The sequence below is a fragment of the Sus scrofa genome, chromosome 1 (genome assembly GCF_000003025.6).
Source record: "Sus scrofa isolate TJ Tabasco breed Duroc chromosome 1, Sscrofa11.1, whole genome shotgun sequence".
In the NCBI taxonomy this organism is placed as follows: Eukaryota; Metazoa; Chordata; class Mammalia; order Artiodactyla; family Suidae; genus Sus; species Sus scrofa.
The window spans coordinates 163,012,094-163,033,780 of record NC_010443.5 but is presented as its reverse complement, the minus strand read 5'-3'; the positions used below and the strand labels follow the sequence as shown (position 1 = coordinate 163,033,780).

Here is a 21,687-nt window from a genome sequence, read left to right as displayed (position 1 = left end):
GCCAAAAGGGCACCTTTTGCTCTTTCCAGAATGCACATGTGTATATAATTTATTATTGGGTCCATATGTGAAAAAAATACCTAGCTTTCACTGATACGGGACAAACTTGCTGTAACAAAGCCGGCACCAGCCACCTTTAAGAATTTTACCAAGGAACCTACAAGTCAGCTTTGCTGGTTCCCGTGCAACTGCACATGAATTATGCCCCTTCAAATGAAAAAGGCCCCTGAAGGAGGCCTAGGCATTGGCTGCTATTATTTCAAAGCCCAAACATATGTGAATCTAGGAAATAAATTCTCTCTGAAATTATTTTGTAGTAAAGATTGTCCCAGTTTATTTATTTTATTTTATTTGTCTTTTTGCCTTTTCTAGGGCTGCTCCTGCAGCGTATGGAGGTTCCCAGGCTAGGGGTCAAATCGGAGCTGTTGCTGTTGGCCTACACCACAGCCATAGCAAGACGGGATCTGAGCTGCCTCTGTAACCTACACCAGAGCTCACAGCAACGCTAGATCCTTAACCCACTGAGCAAGGCCAGAGATGGAACCCACAACCTCACGGTTCCTAGTCAGATTCGTTAACCACTGCGCCATGACAGGAACTCTGATTGTCCCAGTTTAAAGTCCACTTATGATTCAGAAAAGGTTTGACTCTTCACTCTCCATAAATGTTAAGCACTCAGTGGGGAGATTTTGATTCTTATAGCGCAAGAGTCAGTTATTTCTTATTACTGATATCTAATATGATTTCATTCCCAAAGTGATAAACATGGCTGGAGCAAGAACTGCAAAGGAGGTACAGATTTTCAGAGGCCAGGAGGCCATCTGATGGTTTGCTGGCCTGTATACCATCTAGTAGGAGGGCCCATAGATATTCATTGCTCGAGTGGAGATTCATCAAGTTTGTCCCAAGCACAAGTCCCAAGCATGAGTTCCCCATAAACTAAAACAACTGGTCTCCAGTGTTCAAGATGCGAGAGCAACACTCACTGTCCAACCTGTCCACCATGACCGTGTGGCACACCGCCAGCAGGAAGAAGAACTGTCGCACTTCCGGCTCCTTCCCCGACTGGATTTGCTCAATGAGATAATGGTCGTAAAATGCAAGCTTCCCGTCGGCATACATGTTCCAGCTGAAATCCACTTGCTGGAAGACATAGAGAAGGAAAAGAAAGTTTGACTGGAAACAAACAGCTTGGGCTTCACTGATGACAGGAGCTTGTCTCTGAAGCCCTGGCTCCCTGCAGACATCACCTTAGGATTTTAACACATTCTAAAGTAACAGGAGACTCACAGCTGTCTTAACAAGAAAAAACACCCTGTTGTGAGTTGAATCATGTCCTTCCAAAAAGATAATATCACAGTCCTAACCCCTGGTGCCTGGGAATAGGACCCGATAGGGAAGTCAGGTCTAGGTAGATGTGATCAAGTTCGGATGAGGTTACACTGGACTAGGGTGGGCCCTAACCCAATGCCTGGCATCTTTATAAAAGGGGAGGAACCTGGACAGTCACACAGGGAGGTGGCCATGTGATGACAGAGGCCGACTTCTGTGTGTTGCACTTGCAAGCCGAGGAATGCCGAGGATTGCAGGCAACCTCAGCAGCTAGGAAGAGGCAACAAAAGATGCAAATTCAGCCCAAGAGCCTCCAGAAGGGGCGAAGCCTGGTTGATGCTTTCACTGCAAGCTTCCAGCCTCCAGAGCCGTGGAGAAATACACTGCTGTTGTTTTAAGCCACCCATTCTGTGGTGTTTTGTACAGCCCAGGGAACTCATACACGTCTCAATCTCGTGAGCAGAAGGACTCACCTCTATTTTGCTATGATTGTGCTGAGAAGCATCCCGATGGTCTCCTGAGGAAAAAACAGCACAAAACACAGCTGAGTCTATGGGCCTCGTAGCCTGTTTCTGGACAGCTCTCGACTATGGTTTTTCACATTTTTCAAGAGTTGCGAAAAAAACCATAACAAAGAAGACTATTTGATACAGACCATATGTTGCTTGCAAAGACTAAAATATTTCTGAGCTGTTTACAGAAAAATGTGCTGGCTTTTGGTCTAGAGCTTCAAATACTGGTGAATCGGGTCCCTCTTTGAGGCAACTGCTGGGGTTAGAATCGTGTCTTTAAGCTGCTTTGCCTCCCCCAACTCAGGAGGAACCGCCACCACACGCAGAACCCCTTTCCTGAGCCCTCAGTGTCCCCGTTTCCACGCTGATGTGAGTACCACTCTTAGCAGAATTTCCTCCAAGTGGAAAGCATATAATGTTCTTACAGCTTTGAAAATAATTGTATTGTCTTTATTTAAAAGTTAGAGCACCCTATGTGAATACAGCATTAGCCTTAACATTTTTACAAGTATACAGCACATTTCAGAATGTTAGAATGGAAATCAATTTTTAAAAATAATTGTAGTGAGGGAGTTCCCTGGTGGCCTAGTGGTTAAGGATCCAGAGTTGTCACTACTGTGGCTCAGGTTTGACCCCTATATATACACACACACACACATATCTACATATATATACATCTGTGTATTTTACTACTATTATACGTGTGTGTGTGTATAGTCACAGTGAAATACACATAATATAAAATCTACCATCTTAAACCTTTCTTTTTTTTTTTTTGCTTGTTAGGGCCATACCCGCAGCATATGAAAATTCCCAGGCTAGGGTCGAATCGGAGCTACAGTTGCTGGCCTACAACACAGCTACATGGGATCCAAGCCATGTCTACAACCTATACCACAGCTCATGGCAACACTAAATCCCCAACCCACTGAGCGAGGCCAGAGATTGAATCCACATCCTCGTGGATACTAGTCAGATTCATTTCCGCTGCACCACAATGGGAACTCCCAACCATTTTTAAAAATTGAAGTATCATTGGTTTACAGTGTTGTGTTTGTTTCAGGTATACGGCAAAGTGATTTCTGTTATACATACACACATGTATATATTCATATCTATATATCTATCTATATATATATACACATATTTATATATTCTTTTTTACATTCTTTTCCATTATAAATTCTTACAGGATATTAAATATAGTTCCCTGTGCTATAGAATAGATCCTTGTTGTCTAGAACAGTTCAGTGGCATTAAGTACATTAAGTACATACTGTCATGCAGCCATTCTCACCATCCCTCTGTGGCTCTTACCATCTGTTAAAATCGAAAGTCTGTACCTACTGAACAGCAACTCCCCATTCTCCTGTCCCCACAGCCCCTAGTGACCACCATTCTACTTTCTGTGTCTATGAACCCGACTCCTCTAAGCACCTCACATAAGTGGAATCCCACCATATGTGTCCCTTTGTCTCTGGCTTATTTCATGTAGTAGAACATCCTGAAGGTTCATCCACGTTGTAGCAGGTGTCAGAATCTCCTTCATTTTTAAGACAGAATAAGATCCCACTTTCCCCGTCCATTTATCCACTGATGGACCCTTAGGTTACTTCTACACCTTAGCACTTAGGAATAATGTTGCTAGGAACATGTGTATGTCAATATCGCTTTGAGTCCCTGCTTTTGATTCTTTGGGGTGTGTAGTTAGGAAGGAATTGCTGCCTCACATGACAGTTTCATTTTTTGAGGAATGTGTGTCTATTGCTGACTCCTGACCTCACCACACACACAATCCCAATGCCACCAGTGGTGTCTGCTTCCAAAGCATCACCAGAATGAGCACCAGTGCTCTGCTGTGGGAGGGGAGCAACTTGGCAAAGGCAGCCTGCGGCCACACATGCCCAGGGATGGAGTAACAGCTTCCGCTCACCATAAATTTGCCCGTTGATGCAGCACTTTTTAAAGGTCATGATGTTCTGTGTGAGTGTCCCTGTCTTATCCGAGAAGACGTAATGGATCTGCCCGAGCTGTTCATTCAGCGTGGTGGTTCTCGCCTTGGCCGGCGTGTCTTTCTCAGGATAGTACATCTGCAGGTCCCAGTTGATGAAGTAACTCTGTCCAAGACGAATCACTTCCACGCTAGGAAGACAAGAGATAACTTTTGATGGGGTTCTCAGATATGGGTGGCAGCCAGTGGATTTTGTCCTCACTTGGCATCAGGAACGAGCTGCTTGTGTACAAAGAGACAAGGTCTGCAGTGACCTGTGTGCCCAGCTTCTGGATTCTCCTGGCTAAACACTTTTTCCAGCTTCATGGTCAAAGCAGCCTCTCAATGTGATTTCCTAGTCACTCCTGAGCACATCCGGTCATGGACATGGCACCCCCACGTTCAGAACACACAGCCCTGCAAGTGACATGGTAACACTGCAGGGGGCATCGTACGCTGTAGCAATTCCTACTCTTTTCTCTCATTGCCCATTGCACCCAGGGACAACTGGAATGGCACATTCACCTCTGTCCCCAATTATAGGGCAAAGGGAGTGAGAGTCTACTAGGTCACACACCCCTGTGTGCTCTCAAGAGAGCAAAGGGTTTTTGGCAAATAACCCCTAAATTGTGACATCACACTGTGAAAAAGCAAAGATTTTTGCCTAAAATCTTTTTTTCAAAACCATTTTAGAATTGAAGTACAGTTAATTCACAATGTTGCGTTAGTTTCAGGTGTACAGCAAAGTGATTCAGTTATACACTATACACATATATATTCTTTTTCAGATTCTTTTCCATGGTAAGTTATTACAAGATATTAAATGTAGTTTTCTGTGCTATATAGTAGGTCCTGGTGTACAGTCCTAAATTCGTGTAAGTTTATAGAATGTCCAAAAAACGATATTCTGAAAGGATCATTTCCATTTTCAAACTGTAACTGATTAAATATAACTCAGAAGGAAGGTGCTTACACATCCAGCAACTGTTCAGTGGGTAAAGGATGTCTTTATTTTATTTTATTTTATTTTATTTTATTTTATTTATTTTATTTTATTTTATTTTATTTTATTTTGCCTTTTCCAGGGCAGCTCCCGCGGCATACAGAGGTGCCCTGGCTAGGGGTCTAACTGGAGCTGTAGCTGCTGGCCTATGCCAGGGCCACAGCAACACAGGATCTGAGCCACGTCTGTGACCTACACCACAGCTCACAGCTACACTGGATCCCTAACCCACTGGGCAAGGCCAGGGATCGAACCCGAAACCTCATGGTTTCTAGTTGGATTCGTTAACCACTGAGCCACAACGGGAACTCTGGATGTCTTTATAATAAGCTAAAAAGATGGAAAAATAACTCCCTTCTTCTCTCCTCCCTTAAGTGTTTCCTGAGTGCCTACTATGTGCCACACACCAGCCTAGGTACAGGGGCCACATCAGTAAACAAAACAGACCAAATCCCTGCTCTCAAGGAGTTTACCTTCTAATGGAGATGGACAAAGAAATAAACCAGTAACTATACAGTATATCAAGGGGTGAAAATTCTCTGCAGAAAATCAAAGCAGGATAAGGGGAGATGGAGACGGACAGGCAGAGGAAGTGATGTTTAAGAATGGAGAGGGTCAGGAAAAGCCAGGGTGATAAGATGATGTTTGAGTGGAGACCCAAAGGACAAGAAAGAGCAACTCTGTAGATATGGAGGGGAAAGGAGGTTATAGGCACTGGTGAGACCAAGCGCCAAAGTCCTGGGCAGGTACTGGTACAGCTGAGGAGTTCAAGGCTAGAGATAGGGGAGCCCAGGAAGTGGGTGGAGGTGCTGGAGGTTATGGATGGATGTGGAAGGCAGAGCATCAACTCACACCAGGCCTTGAGGGGGATAGTGTGGCTTCAATGAATCCATTCTGGATGAGATGGAAAGCTACTGTGGGGTTAAAAACAAAGCAGAGATATGCTTTAAAAGGAAATTGACTTCTAGAGTTCCCGTAGTGGCGCAGCAAAAACGAATCCAACTAGGAACCATGAGGTTGAGGGTTTAATCCCTGGCCTCGCTCAGTGGGTTCAGGATCCGGCGTTGCTGTGAGCTGTGGTGTAGGGCAGAGAAACAGCCTGGATTTGGTATTGTTGTGGCTGTGGTGTAGGCCAGCAGCTGTAGCTCTGTTTCAACCCCTAGCCTGGGAACCTCTGTGTGCCGCAGGTATGGCCCTAAAATGACAAAAAGACAAAAATAAAATAAAATAGAATAAAATAAGATAAAATAAAAGGAAATTTACTTCCAATAGAAACAAAAAAATAATGAGTCACATGACATGACATTTTAAAAACTAAAACTACATATACAGTTTATTTTCTAACATATACTTATAGATACAGACAAAATAACCTGTACATTGCCCCTAATGTAAAAGTCATCTCAGTGTTTAGTTTGTTTTCTTTTTTTTAAAGTAACTACAAACATATGGCTCCCCAGGGCTTTACTTTTTGTTTTTGTTTGTTTTTTGCTTTTTAGGGCTGAACCCATGGCATATGGAGGTCCCCAGGCTAGGCGTCAAATTGGAGCTGCAGCTGTCAGCCTGTGCCACAGCCACAGCAACACACAATCCAAGGCAACACCAGATTCTTAACCCACTGAGCGAGGTCAGGGATTGAACCTGCATCTTTATGGATACTAGTTGGGTTTGTTACCGCTGAACCACAATGGAAACTCCCCTTTGCTTCATGTTAAAAGAATAACAGTGCTTACATGTAATAAAATTAAAAATAAAACAAATACACATGTAATAAAATTAAAATAAAATAAATGCTTCTAATTACAGGTATGCATGTGGTCCTGTGTGCCTCTGGGCTGTTACTTATTGGAACTAAGAGCAGGTTCTGGCTGCTGGGTGTATTTCAAGGCACAATTTCTCTCCCAGTGGCCTAAAGTTAAATTGACCAGGGACAGTGAACTTCGATAATTAAAAAAAAGAAGAAGTAAAAAGGGAAGAAGTAATCCCAAAACAAGGTGAGGACCATTTGTCAGAGATACAACCCAGAATCTTTTATTGCAGTTGGGGTTGTGATGAGAAACAGAACATTTGGAGAGGCTGAGGGTGGGTAGGAAGAGTGGTATTCCCATTAGAAGGTAGCAATCAGGAAACCCAGAGGGTTTTGCAACCAATAGGTGCAGCAGGTGGTAATAAGAAAGAGAGAAGAGGTTAGGAAGACGCCTGAAAAGGGAAACAACTAAACGTTCATTCAGCTCTTTCTGATGCTTGGGCTTTGAAGTCCAATGAGAAGGAATCTTGCCAAGAGAATGATCTCTGAACCATGGGAATAGAGTTTGATCTCTGAACCCTCGTAGCCTTATCTGTACAGAGGGCCAGATACAAGGTGCTGTGCCTGGTACAGAGCAGACACGCCAATCTTCATTTCCTTTCTGTGTATTACCCTCAATTGTGAACTGAAAGCTATGTTCTTACTTACTCCTTAGGACCTTTGAAACAAGCATTGCTAGACTTCAAGGTGCTAGGTTGGGAAGAGCCCAGAGAGAAGATAGTCTTACCTGACATAGAGAGAGATGGGCACCAGGGTGTTTAGAACAATGATGTAGCCCCAGAAATTCAGGAATCCACGGTAGGAGGGTGTAGCGTCTTCTCCATCATAAAGGTACCAAGAAAAATTGCCAACTTGAGCTTCCCAGTAAGCATGGCCGATGGCAAGACCCGCAGAAAGCAAGATAAGAACAACAAATATCTAAAAGACATGCAACAGTTAAACTTATTTTCAAGATGGATTGCCGACCCCATGCATTTTTATAGATGCTAATTTACCTTAGTACATTTTTATGATAACTGAGGAGTCTGTAAAGACAAGACACTTAAACTATAAGCAGTGCCATAAGGGTGCTTTAAAACTCTATTTCTATGGTTGATTGATATATCTTCCACATATAAGGTGAGGTTTTGTTCTTCTATCTTTCAGACGAAAAGGTGGTGTTTCACATTCAAATCGTTATATACTCTCATATTATTGGACATTCTCTCAATTACTTTTCTTTTGAACAATAATATACTATTTGAGGAAGACACCTTATTTTAGCATGAAACCATTTCAAAGATGCTAAATTGGCATACTTGTGAAAAGTGTTTGATGGAAATGATTTTTTTTTAAACAGGCAAGGAAATTTCATCTAGATTTGGGTGCTTATTCCTGAAGATTTAATGATCATTTAAAGTGTGAGATTCTTTAAAGAGCAATATAGAAAGTATTCTATTGTGGAAATTGAGTATCTACTTAGGGGATGGATAAAAACATCAAGAGCCCTATTTGGGTATTTGTGGGGAGGAATAAAACTTCGGGGAGCAAATTTAAATTTCTGGACACGGATGCCAAAAGTTCTATATTTCAAAAGAACTTGGCACAAAGGAAAGATGATGAGCTTCTTCCTTGTGAGGACTCTAGCCATAACCAAGACAATGACATGAGAAAGGCACCAAATAAGTTCAAACGACATTTTCATGAAATATGAGAGCAGGGACAAAAGAGGTGGTTCTTCAATTCATGCATTACTGTTCCATAATTTTGAAAATGTATATGCAATTAAATTATTGTAGAAGTCCCTAGAAGTTTATGTATTCAAACTCAATCAGATTGATCAACATGGTGGAGTAGAAGGACGTGGAACCCCCTTCCCCTCATGAATAAGCTAAATTAAATATTTGAAAAAAGAATTCTCTTTGGCAAATTAGAGGACTGCCTAATATTTAGGGCTACCTGATGTGCAGAAGAGTTAACACAGCAGGCCTGAGACCACTATCCTCAGAAGGCCTGCTTGCAAGGTTGGGTGTTGGCTGGCACCAGGGAACACAGATTTTAGAAGGTTTTCCTGATTCCTTATTTCTTATTCTCTGATAAGAATGGCTCACTGTGCCTAACCATTTGCATAAAACAATATAGTGTACACTGCCCACCTGTGTTCCTTTAGGAAGTCTGGAATTGTGGTACTTGGTAGGCAGACATTGCCTACAAGACCAGACCCTGATAAAACCCAGGTACTGAGTCTTTAATGAGCTTCCCTGGTATAGTCAACAAATTGTCACTTGGGGGTGGGTGGCAGATTAAGGGTGTCTTGTGTCTGTGACCCACTGGGAGAGGACTCTTGGAAGCTCGTGCCTGGTTTTCTCCAAACTTTGCCCCATGAGCTTTCGTCCTTTGTGTATTTTGCTTTGCAATAACTTACAGTAAGTCCTAATGGTGAGGACAACTATACACTGAATTCTGTGAGTCCTTCCAGTGAATCATCAAAACTGAGGGTGGTCTTGGGGACACCTTATACCTAACTTGTCCTATACTTGGACTTATATAGTATATGTTGATGAAAAAAAAAAAGGTTTGCTTTTTTTTTTTTTTTTTTTTTTTTTTTGTCTTTTGTCTTTTGTCTTTTGTCTTTTGTCTTTTGTCTTTTTAGAGCCAGCCGTATCTGTGGCATATGGAGGTTCCCAGGCTAGGGGGTCTAATTGGAGCTGTAGCTGCTGGCCTACACCACAGCCACAGCAATGCCAGATCCCAGCCGAGTCTGCAATCTACACCACAGCTCATGGCAATGCCGGATCCTTAACCCACTGAGTGAGGCCAGGGATGGAACCTGCAACCTCATGGTTCCTAGTCAGATTTGCTTCTGCTGTGCCTTGATGGGAACTCCAAGGTTTGCTATTAAGAGAACTATTCCCATGGGAAACTAAAAGCAGTAAAATCAATCCTACATTGACTCAGGAGCCCAATTCCCCTAACTGACAGATCCCTCCACTCATTGGCTACCACTGAAATGTACATTCCTAGGGAGATTCTCCTATTAGAAATGTAGTATTTCTGAGAAAAGGTGAGAAAATCTATTCTCCTCCCCATCCAAGCTTGGAGCACCTTGTGAATTTTTCTACTTGGCCTACAGAGCTAAGATCCTCTGCATTAGAAAAACACACAGCAAAACTGGGTCAGAGGACAGCAATCTACCAAAATAGAAAATAAATACCGTATAAACCATGTAGTTCATCAAGTAATCAATTTTAGTTCTTTTAAATCTGGTTTTCCCACTATTCTTCATTATTTTAGTGTCAGCACCTAAAAACAGAAAATTGAATAGGATTGACGATTCTGCAAATCAATTCACTGGCATGTCCAGAAAATGACACTTTCTTTGGTTTCAACGGACAAAGGACAGAAAATCAATTTCTGCCTTTAAATCTTTAATGAGCCTACAGATCAATCTCCCAGGGGACTCTGAAAGTACCTGCAAAAATGACCAATCCATGGCAGAAATCGGTGTTTCTGATTACACAGCCACGTAACAAAATTTTATCTGCATCCAAAGGAAAACTTGTCTTTCTCCAAAATAGTGTTCCTGTAAACTTATCTAGTCGGTTATTTGGTTCTTCACATTCGATAAAACCTTTTAAAAAAAGATATGATTTGCGTAAGTACTCACATATGAAAGGTGTTCTGGTTTGAACTAATAGGGTCTGAATCAAGCAACCACAATTGAAAGGAAAATAAGACATGTTTGCACAAACCATCAAATGTTGCCAACGAGTTTTCATTTTGGAGATATTGGTGTGTGGCTTCCAGTGCCATTTTGAACTTTAAATTGGTTTCTCTAAAGGGAGAGGAAAAAAAAAAAAAAAAGAATGAAGTGAACAAATTTCAGTGTTCAAAAAGGAAACGAGGAAAATTGTACAAAACAACATTAGGCAAACCCGGAAGTGAAAGCGAAATAATTCTTTTTTTTTTCTATTTTCAAACTCTCTGTTCACCTTGGAACTTCAGGTTTGGATGAAGTTATCCCCTGAACTAGGAAAAGCTCTTGACCTGGGAAATGTTGGCCTCTCTGCTGTTCGTGAGCCATCTGAGCAGGACAGAGGCACCCGGGGGCTTCCTATCTCCCTTCTTATAAACTTAATTCTTACCATCAGCCTGGACAATCAAATTTCTGTTTAAAAACTTAGCTTCTATCACATTTAATCACATTAAGATAATTCTGCAAATCATATATGTTACAGAAAAGGTCAAGACTCTACAACGTACTATTTTCTAGAGTGAATAATTTGATCTTGGTCTTTGTTAAAAAAAACAATTGCTCAACTTTATTTGTTTTTTATTTTTTGGCAGGGGCATGGAATGGCTCCAGCTGAGATCTCAGTTCCCAGCTCAAGGACTGAATCCGGGCTATAGCAGTGAAAGTGCTAAATCCTAACCACTAGACCACCAGGGAACTCCCAATTCTATGTCTTTAGATGATAATTATCTAAGAAAGGAGATACATGGCATAGACCGCCACAGTGGAAGGCAAAATACATGCAAGCACTCACAGGGCCAGGCTGGGCACATGTGCTCTGGAGAGCAAGCCTGTCGACCTATGATCAAGAACTTTTTACAAGCTCCACAAATACCAAGTGGGGATTTCCATGTATTAAGAAGGTGATCAGTGGTTTTCAACTTTCCATTCTATGTGCTCTGACAGGGCATGCTAGGATTGTATATCTTTGTAAAAATTTAGTATCTCTCATTCATGGGGAATAATAGCTGTTTTTAGTCAAGATTAAGCAATCGACCAACTGATTTACAGGGCAAAGAAAGCCCTTGTTTTACTCAGGTGATCTCAGCTCCATAGAAAGAAGCTTATGCACACCTAGGATGTGAGGAAAGGGGTTTACTTGGGAGTGGGAAATGCAGACACCAGTCTTGAACATGAGCACAGGGAAGCAGCGCCCCAACTCTGCAACCCACTGTGTGACCTTGGGCAGGATACCTCACCTTCCGGTACCTCAGTTTCCTCATGGGTAACGTGGAGGAAATAATAACACTCACCTCAAATACCCTATGATCTCACTTGCATGTGAACTCTAAAATACAACACAAATCAACATAGCTATGAAACAAAAACAGACTCATAGATATGGAGAACAGACGTATGGTTGCCATGGGGGAGGCAGGGTGGGGCCGGGAAAGATTGGTAGTTTGGGATTAGCAAAAGCAAACTAGTATATACAGGATGGCTAAAAAACAGGGTCCTACTGTATAGCACAGAAAAGTATATTCAGTACCCTGTGATAAACCATAATGGAAAAGACAATGAAAAAGAATATATAAATGTATGACTGAGTTCCTTTGCAGTACTGCAGAAATTAATCAACACTGTAAATCAACTATGCTTCAGTAAAATTACAAATAAAATGAAATTTTTAAAAATTTGGAGAAAAAGTAACACTTGTCTGATAGTGGTGCTAAGAAGATTAAATGAGCTACCGTGTAAAGCTAATGCAACCTAGTGGGCACTCCACAAATGGACTGAAAACTGGTCAAAATGGTCAAAAATGGAACTTTATCCTCTTTCAAGTGGGAGCAAATAATCAAAACGAACAAAGGGAGAATTCAAAATTGCCCCTTGGCACAGACTTTAAAAATCTGCTGTTTTTTTCCTGAAATAGATACTAAGTCATTTGTCTGAGTCTGGACACTGCTCAGCAGCTTACAAAGGGCTCAGGGGTACATTCTGTCATCAGTCCTTTTACTTTCCCTGCAAGGTGGGGTTTGGCACTTTCAAATATGGAGATTGAGTGAGACAAAGAGAGGCTGGTCTACTAGGGAATCAGATCATTGTTGCTCCTACTTGGTACTAACTAGAGAATAAGACAAAGACAAAGCGAGGCTGGTCTCCTACAGAGAGGCTGCTGGACAGCCAGCAGGGGGTAGAGGCAAGGCCAGATCTCGGGGCTTCTTGTCCAAGTACACAGCTTTCTTTTTTTTTTTTTCCTTTTTGGCTGCACCCATGGCATGTGGAAGATCCCAGGCCAGGAACTGAGCCCTCGACACAGCAGCAACTTGAATCACTGCAGTGATAACACCGATCCTTAACCCCTTGTGCTACAAGGGAACTCCCAAGTGAACAGCTGTCTTTTTTTTTTTTTTTTTTTGGCTTTTGAGGGCCACACTGAGGCATATGGAACTTCCCAGGCTAGGGGTCAAATCAGAGATACAGTTACCAGCCTATCCCACAGCCATAGCAACACCAGATTGGAGCCTCGCCTGTGACCTACACCACAGCTCACAGCTCACAGCAATGCCAGATCCTTATTAACCCACTGAGCAAGGCCAGGGTTTGAACCCACATCCTCATGGCTCCTAGTTGGGTTTGTTAACCACTGAGCCACGAAGGGAGCTCCTCAAGTGAACAGCTTTCAATGTAATGAATGTGCCCTCCATGGTCAGCTTTCGAACAGGCCCTCCTAAGACCCACTTACCCATCCAGTTCAGCCGTTTCCACGTAGCAGAGGCTGTTAGGTTCAGAGCTGGACAGCAGCAGGATGTCAGCCTGTTTGAAAGGAAACACACCAATGACCCAGACACTCCCTCCCCCCCCCCGCTGTCCCCCCCTCCGCCGCCCCCACCAAGGCAGAACCGAGCACCAGGTCAGATGGGAGGACGAGGAAGGAGACAGCACAGCTTGTCCACTTACTGGGATGAAATCATTTTTTTTCAGACGAATGACATCTCCGACTTGAACCTCTTTCCACTTGGCAATTTTGAATCTGAATATGAAAAAGAATGAGAGTTCGGTGGCTTTTAAAAACTTACTGGCATGGGGTTGGGAATTATTCTGTCTTCAGCCAAAGATTCTGGGAAAACATGTACATCACAGGGAAAAGGTCTTCCAGAAGTTCAGGCATTTGATGACTCAGGGGTCATGGGGATTGTATCCTCCTCTGGGGGAAGTAACAGTGGAGGTGCTGACTTTGATGTGTCCTTCCCACTCTACATCGTGCAACCAAGGGTCAATGGGGGCTCCTCAAGTGTGTGAGGGGACCCATGCCGCCCCTTGTTTCTGCTCAGGTCCTATGCTCCCAGCCTCCTCCCTCCTCTTCTCTCAGCCATCACCCACTGGGTGCTCACCCCGAGATAGGGGGATTATAGTGCCAGCTTGGGCCTCTTGAAAGCCTCATGGAGCTTTAGTCCTTGGCTCTTCTCTGTGGCTTAAAGTTGTTATCTTTTTAAGGGTGGTGTATCACTTTTACAACAAATCTCATAGGGATATTGATCAAATAAAAAGATGGTTCCCTTCAGTATTAAATTCTACTGGAAACTCCCACTTAAATGTCTAATAATTCAACACTTTATCGAGTCCTGCTCTAAAATGTTAGAGTTAGAATTCCTGCTGTGGTACAACAGGATTGCTGGAGCCCTGGGATGCAGGTTTGATCCCCCAACTGGCACAGTGGGTTAAGGATCAGCCATTTCTGGAGCTGAGGTGTAGGTTGAAATTGTGGCTTGGATCTGATCCCTGGCCCAGGAATTCCATATACCACGGGGAAGCCAAAAAAAAAAAAAAAAAAAAAAAACAAAGTACTGATATTTAAAAAGCAAAACAAAACAAAAAACATTTTTAAAAAACTTTTAAAGTATAAGCAGACCTCAGAGATATTGCAGGTTTGGTTCCAGACCATTGCAATAAAGTGAATATTGCAATAAAGTGAGTCACATGAATTTTTTGGTTTCTCAGTGCATATAAAAGTTAAGTTTGCTGTTTACTATACTGTAGTCTATTAAGTGTGAAATAGCACTACGTTAAAATCAAAGCACCTTATTTAAAAAATACCTTATTGCTAAAAACACCGTCACTGTCATTTGAGCCTTCAGTGAGCTGCAATCTTTTTGCAATAGTAAGGACAAAGATCACCGATCGGAAATCACCGTAACAAAAAAATTAGTTGGAATTATCTCAAAAATTACCAAAACGTGACAGAGAGACACAAAACCACAAGCAAATGCTGTTAAAAATATGGTACTTTGTTTGATACAGGGTTGCCCCAAACCTACAATTTGCTAAAAACGCAATACCTGTGAAGCCTAATAAAGCGAAGTACAATAAAACAAGGTCTACATATGGTTTGTCTTAAAGGTTTCCACATGTAGGAAAGATAACCCTAACAGATATTATGCACCTACCACAACTAACAACCTTAATTTTTTTGGAGGCAGAAATCCAATGACTATGCTTGTCCTCCCATTAGTTTATGGATAAAAGAGACCTGGAGATTTAAAATACATTTTAAGTATATGCTTAAACTCTGGTTTCCCCAATGTTACAAGAATTTAGTACACAATGTTTAATCTTCAGAGTTTTTTTAACTCAAGCTACCCTTCACTAGAAGGAATGATAGTTTCCATTTCAATATTTCTAAAAAGATAAATTAGCAGTTTGTGTGTGGGTCTCAAACTATAAATGACTAAGTCAAGCACCTTCCTGCCACAGCGCTTTGGGGGTATCAGAAGCAACTGCAATGGACTCTTCCAACATGATGTCTAGTTTTCTCCTGGGCGGCCCCTGTTGCTCGGCCCTACAGATGCCACACAGGCCTGATCCTACTCCCATGGGCTGCTGGAGCCACAGCCCTGCCCCCTATGCACCCCTACCTTCAATTCCAGGCAACTCAGAGCTCCTTTTTGCCAGCAGAGTTAGCCAGGCTGTGGGCTAAACAGAGTTGTGTGGGCTGGCTATGCCTCTCACTGCCATCCATAACAGTGATTCTAAGTGACTTGAAAGGTAACCTTTGGAATAGAACCCATTTATTTGTAAGGGGAAAAAAAGCATCTGAACATATTTAGAGATTGAAATAGTCATATTCAACATATTCAAGTTAGACACATTTGAAGTGTAGCTATAAATGAGGTTATTTTTCTCAGTGTTGATACACAAAAGGTCTCCTTTTTCTTTTTAGGGCCACACCTGTGGCACATGGAAGTTCCCAGGCTAGGGGATGAATAGGAGCTGCAGTTGCTGACCTACATCAGAGCCAGAGCAACACCCGATCTGAGTCACATCTGTGACCTACGCCACAGCTCACAGCAACAGTGGATCCTTAAGCCACTGAGCGAGGCCAGGGATCAAACCCAAATCCTCACAGACACTAAGTCAGGTTCTTAACTTATTGAGCCACAATGGAAACTCCCACAAAAAGTCTTTGAATTGGGCCTTAGTGACTATTTTTAGCACTTGAATTTATAGTTCTGCCTTGAGGCTCTTGCTCAGAAAACAGCTCATTACAGGTCCCAGAGTTGGCATGTTGGTCACTGTTGACTCCACAACTTTAACAGACATTTACTGAGCATGTTCTGCACGTTTGATGTTCTGACGGACACAAGAGCAAATGCCACCAGGATGGTCCCCCTGAGAAACTTATAGTTCCGGACAGAAGATTCTACACAAATAATTCTAAAAAAAACCCCTCAGATAGTAATGAGAAAGATGAAAACAAAATGCTCTAAAAGTGCAGCAAAGAAAGAAAGCCCTGTGGCTAGGGATCGGGAAGAGTGTCAGGACATGTGGGCAGAACCCTGGACAGCACACGGCTGGGAAGTGTAGAGATGGGAGCCTCACACTCTAGGCTGTAACCACAGGACAGAGCCCCATCAGGCAACGCCTGGGCTCCAATATGGGTATGGCTTCATCTTAGGAGGTGAAGAGAGGCCTTTACAAGGAAAGGTTCACACATGCATAGACTTCCAACAGTTAGCTCTAATGTTTCTAGACAAAGCTATACATGATGTCCTTGGAATCAAGTCAGACAATCTGAAAAGTATGGTACCTGCCGTCCTTAATGACTTCACACGTCCGATTATTGATTTCATTGTCCATTTTATGGCGTGCCTTTAGAGAAGGGATGGGGAAAGGTTATTTTAATAATCTCAAAACATCAAGTATGAATGCCACTTGCAAATACGCTTGTAGTCGTGGGGAGAAAGCTCCATGCGAAACCCTTACCACATCATCCACCAGGTCTTTGATGGCCGTGATGCCCAGCACCACGAGCAAGGGCACCAGGGTAGTGTACCATGCCAGGGTTGTGATTTGAGGGATTGCCTGAAAGAGATAAAAAGGCGTACATGTTGGACCAGCAAGGCACTGCTAACCTACAGGCGACTGCTAACTCTAAGCTTGCCGATTCTAAGTCTCCATCAGCATCCAAGCCGACATCCTGCAGGGCAGGCATGAAAAGGCAAAAAGCACCCAGCAAACCTTTCTAGTGCCTCTCTCTCTCTAGCTTCTAGCCTCCTGGAACAGAGCCCAGAGGACAGTGGCTCCTGAAATTGTCTCACTGTGACCTTAACAGGATACCAAGGAGGCTTTGTAACTTGATATCAAAAGAGAACAGCTCTGAACCTTTTGTGAAAGTCATAATTAATGGGGGGCGAGCCCTGTAGTGTACAGGGGAGAAGGAGTCCTTTGGCTCTTAGGGAATACATGCAGCAGGCTCTATACTGCTGGTTGCTCAGTGGTCTCCGAGGGCCCCATGATGGAGGCAAAAATGGCAGTAGGTAGTGGATGCCTCTGGATTGGATGGGGCATCTTTGGGATCGTTAGAAGAAAGTGTTTCCTTCATGGTCACTACTGTTGGTCTAGCCAAGAAAGATGCTGGCCATGCAGGAAGCCCTACATGCATCAAGATGGCCATCAAGTTGGAATATAAGATTGGGAAGCAAGTTTAGTAAAGAACTCTTGCAACCATCCTGTTGATCATTGGGCCACATAACATAGCAGTTAAAATGGCAAGCTTTGGGGTCAAACTCCTGCATCCAAATCTTACCTAGTTTCACCACTTAGCGTTATCTTACCTTGCCAGGCCTTAGTTTTCCTCTGTAAAATGGAGGGGATGATGGCACTTAACCTCACAGAGTATAAGAATTAATAACAGCTCAAGGAAAGGGCTGTCTAAGGCTATTGCTAGTATCTGAATTTGGACTGCTGTACCTTCAGAAAATATAACTGGGTAACGGTTAGAAGACATAAGAATCATTTCCCACATTACTGTTAATAAGTGGAACTCCCTTTTCCCTCTAGAAGGAAGTAGGGGCAAAGTAGCCCTTTGCTCTCCAGATAAGTGAATTCCTTCACACAGTTAAGCAAAACAAAACAAAACAAAATACAGCAACAACAAAAAACCCTCAGGAGTAAAAGGCCTTTCCAGTGCAGAAGCAGTTCACAAAAATAATTTGAAAATTCTGACCAAAACACTAAAAATCCACAATATTTTGGCAACTAAATAAGAAATAAAAGCCAAGCATAAAAAATACATTTAATTTTAAGGTACAATTATTTTACAGAGCAAAGATTTTAACTGTACTCCAGGGAAACCACATTGACATCAGTAAGCAACTGAGTTTTTAAAAATATAAAATTAAGGAGTTCCCTGGTGGTCTAGCGGTTAAGGACCCAGCATTGTCACTGCTGTAGCTTGGATTACTGCAATAGTTGGATTTGATCCCTGGCCCAGTAATTTCCACATGCTACGGGCATGCTCCCCACCCCCCAAAAGAATTAAAACAACATTCTCATTTGCTCCTGTTCCCTGTTCATTTAACAGTGCTGAGCTGGTTCTATCTCTAAGACATGTTCTTTTATGTGCAAAATCCAAATGTCCATATAAAAAACATTCAAGATTATTCACATTTTCTATGTTACTTAATAACAACCTTAATGTTACTGAGTCACCATAATTCAAAACAGATTTAAAGTATCAAAGGGTATTACCTGTAAGATAAGTAGGACCAGGAAATAGAAATTGGCCGCTCTCTTAAACTGCTCAAACAAATTCATCGGTAGAAAGGTAAGTGCATTGTACTTGTATGTTTTAATTGCATTATTCTGTTGGAAAAAAATAAATTCATTCAAACAATGCCACAGGCTTATCACAACATCCTAATGTATACACACCTGCAAAAACCACTAAGCCCTGTGGCCTGCAAGGACACAGGGATGTAATTTGTCAGAAAGACACTGAGATTTCCTTGAAGATTTTACTTCTAAGCAGGCCTCAAAATGACCCCTTGGAGGTTTCTGTCACAGTAACAAGATGTAGACATTTCACCCCGAAGACCTCTGTGGCAAATCTGACAAATAGACCCTGCTGTTGGGCTCCTTGGACCCTTAGATCCTCTTAGAAAATGGGGCAAAGATGGGGAGAAAATGGGAGATGTCAACGTGGGTGGCAAAGCTGGAAAAGAAACATTCTTTGACTTAGGAGGGATGAAGGCTATTGGGTAAGAAAGAGTCAAAGGCACTGGTGTGGGTTGAACTGTGAGCCCCTAAAAGTTAAAGGGCTCAAGCCCTGACCCTGATACCTGTGGTGGTCATCTAATTTGGAAATCCGGTCTTTGCAGATGTGATCAAGTGACAGGGACATCACTGGCTTAGGGCGGGGCCTAACCCAAAGCTGCTGACCTGAGTGGAGGAAAACTGGCCATAGACACAGGAACACATAGGGAGGCTCTGTGAAGACAGAGGCTGAACTTAGAGCGATGGGTCTACAAGCCAAGGAAACCCCAGGGTTGTCAGCAACCACCAGGAGCCTCAGGAGAAGTTGGCAACAGTTCCTCCCTCAGCTACTCCAGAAGGAACCAAACTGGCTGACACCTTGATTTCAGACTTCTGGCCCCCCGAATTGTAAAAGAATTAATTTCTGTTGTCTTAACCCTCCTAGTCTGTGGTACTCAGCCCCAACTTAATGGATGTGCTTTATCAGATTTTAGTTGTAATAAGCATTTTTGAGAAAAAAATATCTTCAAAGTCTCTAAATCCATCACAGGTAAGGAGAGGGAGACAAGTTATTAAGATTCCTTTCAAGTTCTTCTTACTGTCAAAAACAAAGCTTCTGTGTATTCTTTCATAAAACATTAAGAGTGCTTGGTACATACAGAGGGAAAGGGTTACTCTACGTAAGCTGGTTTTGTTTTGTTTCAAGCCACCCTCATACACCCTTAAGGTAGTTAATCTTAATGTGATGAATAAAAATGACATTCTAGAGAACCAATGATGATTATCAACGGCCCAGGCCAGGGGTTACCTGGAAGACAGGTGTCACATGAAGCTAGTAAGCGTGATGGCTATTGGGAAAAACTGGCTTTTAATAAAGTTCATTTAGGAAGTTAAAAATCAACTTACCGCATATTTGCTCTCTTTAATACAAAGGAACTTTGTGTTCATAAATTGAGGTTGTTCGTGGAAGTTGCGATCATTTGCTTTGACTTGCCATGTACAATCTTTTAAAGAAAAAGAAAAAAGTCCATGGGGTAGAATATTGTTACATGGTTATGAGCTGAACTGTATCCTTCCCAGATTCACATGTTGAAGTTCTAACCCCCATCCTGAACCTCAGAGTATGATCTTATTTGGAAATAGTCACTGCAGGTGTAATTAACTTAAAGTGAGGTCATTAAAATGGACCTTAATCCATGATGACTGTTGTCCTTATAAAAAAAGAAAATTGGGGAGTTCTCTGGTGGCTCAGCAGGTTAAGGATCTGGCACTGTCACTGCTGTGGTTGGGTTGCTGCTGTGGTGCAGGTTTGACCCCAGAACTTCTGCATGACACAGGTGCAGCCAAAGAGAAAAGAAAAGAAAAGAAAAGAAAATTGGGACACAGAGATATACATAGAGGGAAGATGATGCAAAGTGACAGAGAAAAAACAGCCACCTACAAGCCAAGGAGAGGGGCCTGGAACAGATCCTTCCCTCAGCCATCAGAAGGAATCAACACTGCAACACCCTGCTCTCAGACATCTAGCCTCAGAACTGTGAGCTAGGACATTTCTGCCATTCCAGCCACCCGGTTTATGGTCCTTTGTTATTGCAGCCCTAGCAAACTAATGAACATGGTGTAACTTGACCAGCTGTTCATAGAACATTTGATTCTGAAAGAGTGATCCTCATCTAACGAATCCCGAACAAAAATCCCAGAGTGCCAGAAAGTCGCAGCTAAATTAAATTAAATGATTTCTTCAAATTCATTGACTTGGTTTATAAAATTAATAACCCATTAAATACTCAGTAAATGAATACATCAAACAAAAAGGGTATGATCAGCTAATTCAACACTTTGGAGTCCTGATCACAGATCAGTGTTGTGCACTGCTTTATCCTAATGGCCATCTGTTGTCTTTCTAAGTTCATTCCTCCTCCTTAATGTCGCCATCTACCACTCAGTCGCCATCTCTAAATTCCAGGAAGCTTTATTTATTTGTTTGTTTTTTTAAGGGCCATGTCCATGGCATATGGAGGTTCCCAGGCTAGGGGTCCAATAGGGGCCGTAGCCGCTGACCTACACCACAGCCATAGCAACGCCAGATCCTAACCACGTCTGAGACCTATGCCGTAGCTCACGGCAACGCTGGATCCCTGACCCACTGAGCAAGGCCATGGATTGAACCTGTGTCCTCATGGAAACTAGTCGAATTCATTTCTGCTGAGCTAGGACAGGAACTTCCCCAGGGAACATTAGAAAATCCAAGCTTCTCTGTAACTAGGGGGACAATTCTCACGAAATAGGAGTCTCATAAAATCTTCTCTGACGAGCTGGAAGTGACGTACCCTCTGGCGACACGCTCATGGACCTTCTGAATGAACAGGCAAGGAAAAGTTCACACACAGTGAGATGTCGGCCTGACTTTCTACCTCAACAGTGGAGCCCAGCACCTATTGGAAACTTCGGTCAAAGAGGTCTTCCAACCTGGAGATGACTAGCCTGGCAGTCAGGATACACTGACAGGGAAAGAAATTTCCACCCACCTTTTCTGTCTTTGCCCGTCTACTCTTGACTCCTACTGGCCATGATGTATAGCTTCAAAGGGAACATGTGTTCAGTGCTTGTTAGGTGCCAAGCATCATGGCAAGTAGAAAATACCTCAGTTTTACAACTGAGGAAATGGAGGCAGACAGAGGATCCAGGGGGAGAGTCAGAATTCAAAGTCTGACAGTCTGACCCCCAAGTCCAACCTCTCCATCCACCTCGCTGACTGGCCCTTCTTTTGTGATTTATGCTACAAACCACCATGAG

General features: G+C 42.6%; 1 protein-coding gene across 4 annotated transcripts in view; it reads right to left on the bottom strand.

Annotated features, from left to right (window-relative positions):
- Positions 1-21,687, bottom strand: part of ATP8B1 (ATPase phospholipid transporting 8B1) — a 126,832-nt gene that overhangs the window by 29,260 nt on the left and 75,885 nt on the right. For all 4 annotated transcript variants that reach the window (XM_021100031.1, XM_021100041.1, XM_021100045.1 and 1 more), the window contains 13 exons: positions 19,798-19,895; positions 18,388-18,501; positions 16,621-16,719; positions 16,445-16,506; positions 13,318-13,390; positions 13,103-13,173; positions 10,376-10,458; positions 10,096-10,254; positions 9,838-9,926; positions 7,372-7,562; positions 3,778-3,986; positions 1,806-1,849; positions 987-1,143 (listed from right to left, as the gene is read on the bottom strand). In XM_021100031.1, the coding sequence (XP_020955690.1) occupies positions 987-1,143; positions 1,806-1,849; positions 3,778-3,986; positions 7,372-7,562; positions 9,838-9,926; positions 10,096-10,254; positions 10,376-10,458; positions 13,103-13,173; positions 13,318-13,390; positions 16,445-16,506; positions 16,621-16,719; positions 18,388-18,501; positions 19,798-19,895 (1,449 nt within the window). The remainder of the gene's footprint in view (positions 1-986; positions 1,144-1,805; positions 1,850-3,777; positions 3,987-7,371; positions 7,563-9,837; positions 9,927-10,095; positions 10,255-10,375; positions 10,459-13,102; positions 13,174-13,317; positions 13,391-16,444; positions 16,507-16,620; positions 16,720-18,387; positions 18,502-19,797; positions 19,896-21,687) is intronic.